Source organism: Perognathus longimembris, chromosome 18 (assembly GCF_023159225.1).
Source record: "Perognathus longimembris pacificus isolate PPM17 chromosome 18, ASM2315922v1, whole genome shotgun sequence".
Taxonomy (NCBI): domain Eukaryota; kingdom Metazoa; phylum Chordata; class Mammalia; order Rodentia; family Heteromyidae; genus Perognathus; species Perognathus longimembris.
Window position 1 is genome coordinate 208,488 of NC_063178.1, and position 9,235 is coordinate 217,722.

Here is a 9,235-nt window from a genome sequence, read left to right on the forward strand (position 1 = left end):
TTTTCCCCTAGTCTCATAGCTGGCACCCTATTGTCCTGGGGACTGGCCAGAATCAGTGTGTGTTTAGGACCATGGAAAAGACAACAGCTTTAAATTTAGACGGTAAGGTTCAGAGGAAATTCCTCTCACCCTGTGAGAGTAGAGCAGGGTTTCAGAGATTGCCAAAGACTCTTCTGAGAAGGAGGGACCTTGAGTGCTCTATAGCAAATGGACAAAACAGGTTCCTTCCTCTCCTCCTCTTTTTCTACTTCCTTTTCCTCCTCCTCTTCTTCCTCCTCCTTCTCAATAGTGCCAGAGATGCTTTTTTCTTGTTCTCTAAACAACTTAGAGGAACAAGTGTATTGGTTCTGAAAGCAGTTACTTCATTTCCTCAGGAAAGCCCAGGCTAGTACATGGGTAACTACTGGTTTTTCTCTTCTTAAATAGCACAACTATTTCTATATTTTCTAGGGTTGTGTTTTGTTGTTTAAGATTTATTTATTTATCTTTTTTTTCTGGGCTCAAACCCAAGGCCTTATAACAATAACATGTATATTAGTATAAGGTAAGCACGCTAGTACTTTGTTTTTGGCTCTCATTTCAATTTTGGCTTTTTGAGACAGGGTCTTGCTGTGTAGCCCAGACTGGCCTGCACTTGAGGCTGTTTTCCTGCCTCTACTCCTTAGGTACTAGGATTACAAGCCAGTACTACCAGACCAGTTTTTTTTTTTTTTTTTTTGGCCAGTCCTGGGCCTTGGACTCAGGGCCTGAGCACTGTCCCTGGCTTCTTCCCGCTCAAGGCTAGCACTCTGCCACCTGAGCCACAGCGCCCCTGCTGGCCGTTTTCCATATATGTGGTGCTGGGGAATCGAACCTAGGGCCTCGTGTATCCGAGGCAGGCACTCTTGCCACTAGGCTATATCCCCAGCCCCACCAGACCAGTTTTAAAGACTCATTGTTCCCCACACAGCACTGCAACAAAAATTCTTTCAGTCCTCATTTAAATAATGCAATTTACCTAGTACACATTAGCATGACCTACTTCAAAAAACCTAACAAAATGCATGATATTTGTTTCCTTTCAGAGAAATATCAGAAAAGGAAGATTAAGCACATTTCCAGTGAATTCATGATTTTTCCTATGTAATTCATGACTTTTGCATATTTTTCAGAATAGACACTGACTGGCACTCACAGACACACTGCCAGTGTATGCTCAAAGGTCCGTCAACTCTGCAGAAACTGGGGTCACTTACTGATGGTGACTACGGATGAAGACCTCATTATTAAGAAACTCAACAAGTTCCAGTCTTGATGCCAATGACTTGTGGTTCTAGTTTAGCTAACTCACTAATGCTTGTCCGGACTGCTAGCTGCCAAATTGGTCAGGCTGTGTGTGTGTGTGTGTGTGTGTGTGTGTGTGTGTGTGTGTGTGTGTGGTGTGGTGTATGTATGTATATATGTGTATGTGAATGCGTATATATGGGTGTGCACTTCGCTCCAGTACTCCCAACATAGTTATGTATTGCCATACCAGATGTCCCTATATATGTTCAGTATTATTGATAAGAGCTGAGTATCTCTGAAAATCTAGAATTTAGCCCAGTGTTAAACTTCTGTCCACGTCGCATGAGCAAACATGCCTCATGCTCAGTGAATGTGGTATCCATGCTTGTTTTATGCCGTGAACTTTCTAAATGGCCAGTTCTTTGGATAACTGGATTGAGCAACATCTTCACCTCGGAGATGCCAAGGATTCCTGGAGCTTGCCAACAAGCAGGGAAGACGTAAGCAGGCACTGCGTGGCAAAGCACACAGCCAGTGTGACAATCCCACCCAGAAACTTGTTTTTCTGAGTGAGTTTACAATATTTATGTTATTTAGCAATGTTGGCAAATGTTAGCTGGGAACATTGGGGGTTGTTCTTATCCAGCTTTGTTTTCACCCTCTATTGGGGGTTACCCTCCCTCTTTGCTTGTGTCCTCTTCTGGGCTGCCTACCCTTGGCACTACTGGACACATGGAAGGCTGTCCTTTCTGGAAGCCCTGACCTCTCTTGCCTCCTTCCATCCGATCCTGGGCCGGATAGGAAGGGCAACTTCCTTGTGCAGCAGTGCTTGGAGCCAGGCATAGCGCTTTTCAGTTTGGAAGAGAAAGTGACCACTGGTTCATTAATGTGGAAGGCAACCCTGCAGATACTGCTGGGAGCCGTGGCCGCGGCTGGAGGCGCTCAGAGGCCTGGCTCGGGCAGCACCATGGTCAGCGCAGCCGCCGGGCACACTGCGGGAAGCGTCACGACTTTCCCGGTGCTGGAGAACGGATCCACGGAGGAAACTGCGTGTGAATGGGGGGGGGGGGTAGCTTTCACAAAAGATCCCCCTTCCTGCCCTCTCCCCTCACTCCCAAATAAAGACCATAAACACTCTTCCGCAGCAATCAGAAAGGTTGGCTTTAATGCTTCAAGATTTCCATTTCCTTCCACAGGGCTTCGATTTAAAAATAACAAAATGAGGTAAAACAGTTAAGGTGTGTACACGACACGAACGTCAGGTACGATGGAGATGGCGCGCGGGAGCCGGCGCGGGCGGGCCGTTCCCCAGCCTGCGCTGCCTAGAAGCATTTGCGGTGCACGATGGAGGGCCCCGCCTCGTCGTACTCCTGCTTGGTGATCCACATCTGCTGGAACGTGGACAGCGAGGCCAGGATGGAGCCGCCGATCCACACGGAGTACTTGCGCTCCGGGGGGGCGATGATCTGCCGGAGGGGAGTTCAGATGAGCGGCCCGCCCCGCGCCTCGCCCTGGCCGCCCCCCCCCCCGCCCCCGGGGTCCTGCCCCGCCTCGCCGCCCACCTTAATCTTCATGGTGCTCGGGGCCAGCGCCGTGATCTCCTTCTGCATGCGGTCAGCGATCCCGGGGTACATGGTGGTGCCCCCGGACATGACGTTGTTGGCGTACAGGTCCTTGCGGATGTCAATGTCGCACTTCATGATGCTGTTGTAGGTGGTCTCGTGGATCCCCGCCGATTCCATGCCTGAGACAGACCCGCGGAGGACGGTGTGAGCCAGGGCCGGGCGTGGGGCCGGGCACCACGGGGATAGAGGAAGGAGCCTGGGGGTGAGGGGACTCAAGGGGCGCGGGGACACCAGGGGACAGGGGCGCGGGGACACCATGAGGACAGGGGTAGGGGGACTCCATGGGGACAGGGGTGCGGGGACTCCATGGGGGCAGGGGTGCGGGGACGCCATGGGGGGCAGGGGCAGGGGGACGCCATGGGGGGCAGGGGCAGGGGGACTCCATGGAGGGCAGGGGGACTCCATGGGGGGCAGGGGCGCGGGGACGCCATGGGGGGCAGGGGGACTCCATGGGGGGCAGGGGAGCGGGGACTCCATGGGGGCAGGGGCAGGGGGATTCCGTGGGGGCAGGGGCAGGGGGACTCCATGGGGGCAGGGGCAGGGGGACTCCATGGGGGCAGGGGCAGGGGGACTCCATGGGGGGCAGGGGCAGGGGGACGCCATGGGGGGCAGGGGCACGGGGACTCCATGGAGGGCAGGGGGACTCCATGGGGGGCAGGGGAGCGGGGACTCCATGGGGGCAGGGGCGCGGGGACTCCATGGGGGGCAGTGGTGCTGGGACTCCATGGGGGCCGGGGCGCGGGGACGCCATGGGGGCAGGGGCAGGGGGATTCCGTGGGGGCAGGGGCAGGGGGACTCCATGGGGGCAGGGGCAGGGGGACTCCATGGGGGCAGGGGCAGGGGGACTCCATGGGGGCAGGGGCAGGGGGACTCCATGGGGGCAAGGGCGCGGGGACGCCATGGGGGCAGGGGTGCGGAGACTCCATGGGGGCAGGGGCAGGGGGACTCCATGGGGGGCAGGGGCAGGGGGACTCCATGGGGGGCAGGGAAACTCGGGGACGCCATGGGGGGCAGGGGCAGGGGGACGCCATGGGGGGCAGGGAAACTCGGGGACTCCATGGGGGGCAGGGGCAGGGGGACTCCATGGGGGGCAGGGGCAGGGGGACTCCATGGGGGGCAGGGAAACTCGGGGACGCCATGGGGGGCAGGGAAACTCGGGGACGCCATGGGGGGCAGGGAAACTCGGGGGCGCCATGGGGGGCAGGGGCGCGGGGACGCCATGGGGGGCAGGGAAACTCGGGGGCGCCATGGGGGGCAGGGGCAGGGGGACTCCTTGGGGGGCAGGGGCGCGGGGACGCCATGGGGGGCAGGGAAACTCGGGGGCGCCATGGGGGGCAGGGGCAGGGGGACTCCTTGGGGGGCAGGGGCAGGGGGACGCCATGGGGGGCAGGGAAACTCGGGGGCGCCATGGGGGGCAGGGGCGCGGGCCGGCGTCGGGGACGAGGCCCGTGGCGGGGCGAGGGCTGGCGCCGGGACTCACCGATGAAGGAGGGCTGGAAGAGCGTCTCCGGGCAGCGGAAGCGCTCGTTGCCGATGGTGATGACCTGCCCATCGGGCAGCTCGTAGCTCTTCTCCAGGGAGGAGGAGGAGGCGGCGGTGGCCATCTCATTCTCGAAGTCCAGGGCCACGTAGCACAGCTTCTCCTTGATGTCGCGCACGATCTCGCGCTCGGCTGCAGGGGCGGCAGCGGCCTCAGCACCGCGGGCCCGGGACGCCCGCCGGCCCCCGCCCCGGCCCGTCCCCCGCTCGGGCCCCCGCCGGCTCACCGGTGGTCACGAAGGAGTAGCCACGCTCGGTGAGGATCTTCATCAGGTAGTCGGTGAGGTCGCGGCCGGCCAGGTCCAGGCGCATGATGGCGTGCGGCAGCGCGTAGCCCTCGTAGATGGGCACGTTGTGGGTGACGCCGTCGCCGGAGTCCAGCACGATGCCTGCGCGGGGCGGCTGCGCGTGAGCCCGGGGTCGGGGCCCGGGGCCGGGGTCGGGGCCCGGGGCCGGGGTCGGGGCCGCGGAGGGGGCCGGGGCGGGGCGGGGCGGGGCGGGGCGGGGCGGGGCGGCTGCGCGTGAGCCCCGGGGTCGGGGCCGGGGGCCGGGGTCGGGGCCGCGGAGGGGGCCCGGGGCCGGGGTCGGGGCCGCGGAGGGGGCCGGGCCGGGGCGGGGCCCGGGGCCGGGGTCGGGGCCGCGGAGGGGGCCGGGCCGGGGCGGGGCGGGGCGGGGGGGGCGGGGCGGGGCGGGGCGGCTGCGCGTGAGCCCCGGGGTCGGGGCCCGGGGCCGGGGTCGGGGCCGCGGAGGGGGCCGGGCCGGGGCGGGGCGGGGCCCGGGGCCGGGGTCGGGGCCGCGGCCCCGGCACTCACCCGTGGTACGGCCGGAGGCGTAGAGAGACAGCACCGCCTGGATGGCCACGTACATGGCGGGCACGTTGAAGGTCTCAAACATGATCTGGGTCATCTTCTCGCGGTTGGCCTTGGGGTTCAGGGGGGCCTCGGTGAGCAGGGTGGGGTGCTCCTCGGGGGCCACGCGCAGCTCGTTGTAGAAGGTGTGGTGCCAGATCTTCTCCATGTCGTCCCAGTTGGTGATGATGCCGTGCTCGATGGGGTACTTCAGGGTCAGGATGCCCCTCTTGCTCTGGGCCTCGTCGCCCACGTACGAGTCCTTCTGCCCCATGCCCACCATGACGCCCTGCGGGGGGAGACGCGGCCGGGGTTAGGGGGCTCCGGCGGGGCGGCCGGGGCGGCGCGGGCCCCCACGGGGCGGGCGGGCGGGCCGGCCGGCTGACCTGGTGCCGGGGGCGGCCCACGATGGACGGGAACACCGCCCGGGGCGCGTCGTCGCCGGCGAAGCCCGCTTTCACCAGGCCGGAGCCGTTGTCGCACACGAGGGCGGTCGTCTCGTCTTCGTCGCACATGGTGTCCGATGGCTACAAGGACAGGGCCGCAGGGGCTGGTGGGGGGAGGCCAGGCCGCCCGCGCCCCCCCCCCCGAGGACCAGGGATCCCTGCGGAGGAGCAGGACCCCAGCCCGGGCTCCCGGCCTCCCTCCCCGCCGGGCCCGCAGGCGGCGCCGGCTGGGCCCACCGCAGGAGCCGGCCGCGCTCCCGCACCGGTCCGCGCCCCTGACCCCAGCTGAGGAGGAACCGGCCGCCCTGGGGCCGGCTGCTCGGCTGCTCGGCGTGCGGGTTAGGAGCTGCCACCGGAGGCTCTTGGGCGGCGGTGGCCTGGGCGACCACCAGGGTCCACTCAGCAGTGGGCCCTGGGAAGTGGGAGCCGGCGGGCCGGCGGGGCGGCGCAGTCTGGGTCCCCGCACCGTCGAGCCGGCCCCAGCACACGGAAGCTCTCGGGCTGTCAAAGGCTGGGGCCGTGCCGGGAGGCCTGGCGGTTCCTCGGGCTCCCTGGGGGGTCCTCGGCCCGCCCCTTCCCCACCTCCCCTACCTGGGCGGGCGGCTACACCGGCTGCGCTCTGGCTAGGCCCTGGTCACCGCGGGAGGGCAGCGAGCTCCACTCGGCCGTCTGCTGCGTGGCCGCCTGTCCGGCGCCCAGGTTTTATATAGCCCACGGGCACCCCCTCCCGCGCCACCCCGCAGGAATGCCGCTGCCCTTCCCGAGCCATATTTGGGTGTGGGGCACTCGAGCCCCCCTATTTCGGCCGGTCCTCGGCCTGGGCCCCGCCCGGGTCCCCTGTGCTGACCAAAGAAGGAGTGGGCTGGCCCTGGCCCAGGTGGTGCAGACCAGGCCGTATATGGATGGAGTGTCTCCCCAGCCCGTCGGCCCCGCCCACCGGGCAGGGTGCGGGCCTAAGGGGTGGGGCAAAGGTCACAGCCTGCTCCGCGGTGGGTGGCCCGAGCTTCCCGAGCTACACCTGTTCCCCAGTCTTCCTACCTGCTCTCCCAGCGTGCCTGACCTCTGGCCTCTCCTGCTTTACGCTGACCCCCCCCCCCCCCAGTCCCAGTGTGTAAGGGGCCTTGGAGAAGGGGAGGCCTCTAGCCCCCGGGCTGGCGGGCCGGGAGGGAGCCTTGGGCCTCTGCCGCCGGTCCCTCCCCCACCAGAGGCCCAGGCGAGCCGCAGCTGTCCCTGCGCAGACAACTGGAGATGAGAGGAGGGAGTGGTGGAGGCAGACCTCCCTCTGGCTCTGGCCTTGGGCCTCCCCAGTCACAGCATACTCCTTGAGGTGGGGGGGCTGTGGAGTCTGGGACTGAGCACCATGCCCACCTTCTTGAGGACACTGAGTGTCCCTCTCTCTGGGTGAAAGGAAGAGGTGGGTGAGGATGGAGGCGGCCAGTGTCCTCCCTGGGAAGAGCCAAGCCACTACACTAGCAAGACTCATCTTTATATTTAGAGGATGATGTCTGCCAGTTCCCCTTTAGAACCACCACCTGCTTGAGGGCCTCCATGGGTTCTATTTATACTGCTCATCTGTGAGGGGCTGCCTTTAGGTTTCCAGAAGTACTTAATGTAGGTGGGACGGGGTCAGCAGAGGCCACTGCCTCAACCTGTGGGAAGCTGGCAAGAAAGCCCCAAGGAAATGAAATGAATGTGAGCCACAGGGAACTCCCCGCCCCCCCCACCCCCCCGCCATGCCATAAAATGTCCCCAATACAGCTGAAGTTCTTATTACGTGGTGGAAGTTTACAACCTGGACAGGTGTAGATTTTCCCCCCAAAAGGAAATCATTTGTTGAGGCCCCTCTGTATCACGAACAATTTCTAAAACCCTCAGTAAGGCCTACGTTGGTCAGCACAAGCCTAAAGCACGGCTGGTTTCACCTTTAGCTTTTGCCATCATTTTGGAGATGAGCAAATAAAGGACATACTGTCACTTTCAATATCTGATGCTCTGTAACGCAGATGTTACACAGGGTAAGTAATGGCACTTACACTCAGGCTTCAAAGACAGGAAGGAGCAAACACCTCAAAGTCTGGCTGGGTCTGTCATTATTACTCTTGCTCTGCAGCACTGGCAGTCTCTGCAATGATAAGCCTTTTCAGCTCTGTCTATTAAGATTCAAACACACCAGAGCTGACTAGGAACACATGCCTACAACTCTCTTCTGGACAACACAGTCCACCCAGCCACACAGGGCTGTCAGAGTGAACACCAGGCAGGTGTCGGTTATGCCTCAAAATACCAGGCCCCGGCCTGGAATTAAAGGCACATGTAGTATAGATGTGTATATAGTACAACATACTCTAACATACATCTCAAAATGGGAATAGGTATTAAAAATTTCCCCCACATTTTTGTAATATTTTTAAAGCTGTGTGTAGTGACATATACATATAATCCCAGCCCAAGAGAATAAGATCTTAATTTCAAGTCCAGCTTGGACTACCTAGTAAGCTTTTATCCCTCCACCCTCAAGAGCTGGTTTTGGCCCCCACTGGGAATGCATGTCTTCAGTATTCAAGATGATCTCTAGTCTGTCTCCCAGAGCAGATGCAACCCACACTGAGAGCAGTGAACCTGGAAGTGGCTTTCCTAGGCCACATAGCACAGGTGGCGGCACAGGGGAGGCAGATCCAGAGTGGTCTGGAGAGACAGCGATGCCACTTGACTCCCTGGCTTTTAGAGGCTGTGGCTGGGAAGACCAGTAGCTCCAGCAAAGGAGGGGGAGAGGCCAGAGCCCTGACACTCCCAGGTGAGGTTATGAGAAGGCAGTTTTCTTCCCTGTGGTCAGGGCAGCCAGGTAGTCCCTTACTGCTCTAGGAGCTGAGAGGTAACAGTTATTCTGGAGACCATTACTTTCTGTTTCAAAGTATCTTTGGCTTTTCACTGGCAGATACCATGGGAGGATCTTTCTCTGCCTGTGGATCTGCACCAGTGTTGGGGAGAGCCAGAAAGCAGGGAAGCGGCTTGCTTGGGACCTGGAGTGTGCTGCTAGCTCAACAAACCTTGCATGCAAAAGGTGAAGTGAGGAGGCTGAGTCTAAGTAACTTCTCACAGCCATCCTGGTGCTTTGCTGGGTGGAGAGGGCTTTCCACCCAGCTCTGAGAAGCCTAGAGGTAAGGTCGTTCACTGAATTGCAGCTGTCATGCTGTTTAGCCTTAGGAGAGCTTTTGCTACACAGCCAACACTGGCCTTCAGTTTCTTCTAAATGGGTTGATTCATTCACCTCAGGCTGTCCTGTGTGGAAAGGTTGAGGGGTATCTTTCCTAGATGGAAAAGGTCTGCTGGAACCTGAGCTACTTCCTAGATAGTTCTGAAAGTTCTGCTTGCACCTATTTTCAGATAAGGTCTGGTTTTGTTAAGGCTTGGTCTCCACTCCAAGCATGTGGTTTTTGTCTTTAAAATCTTGATGCAGGCTCAATTTGGGGCTGTGTGTCATTGGGACATGAGTCTACCAGCAGAGGCTGGC

At 60.9% G+C, this 9,235-nt stretch overlaps 1 protein-coding gene across 1 annotated transcript; it reads right to left on the reverse strand.

The window, feature by feature from the left end:
* Window positions 1–2,403: 2,403 nt before the first annotated feature.
* Window positions 2,404–6,413, reverse strand: Acta1 (actin alpha 1, skeletal muscle). The gene is made up of 7 exons (XM_048367799.1): window positions 6,316–6,413; window positions 5,665–5,805; window positions 5,243–5,567; window positions 4,658–4,819; window positions 4,372–4,563; window positions 2,829–3,010; window positions 2,404–2,732 (listed from the first exon to the last, which is right to left on the reverse strand). The coding sequence occupies exons 2-7, from the start codon at window positions 5,791–5,793 to the stop codon at window positions 2,589–2,591; spliced, it is 1,134 nt and encodes a 377-aa protein (XP_048223756.1). The 5' UTR covers window positions 5,794–5,805; window positions 6,316–6,413; the 3' UTR covers window positions 2,404–2,588.
* Window positions 6,414–9,235: the final 2,822 nt, after the last annotated feature.

Excerpts from the sequence above, each read along its gene's own strand:
- Acta1 (XM_048367799.1), bottom strand. The coding sequence starts at position 5,793 with ATGTGCGACGAAGACGAGACGACCGCCCTCGTGTGCGACAACGGCTCC. Across the intron at positions 4,820-5,242 it reads CGCCTCCGGCCGTACCACGG|GCATCGTGCTGGACTCCGGC; the intron begins GTGAGTGCCGGG and ends CGCCCCGCGCAG. Across the intron at positions 2,733-2,828 it reads CGAGCACCATGAAGATTAAG|ATCATCGCCCCCCCGGAGCG; the intron begins GTGGGCGGCGAG and ends CCCCTCCGGCAG.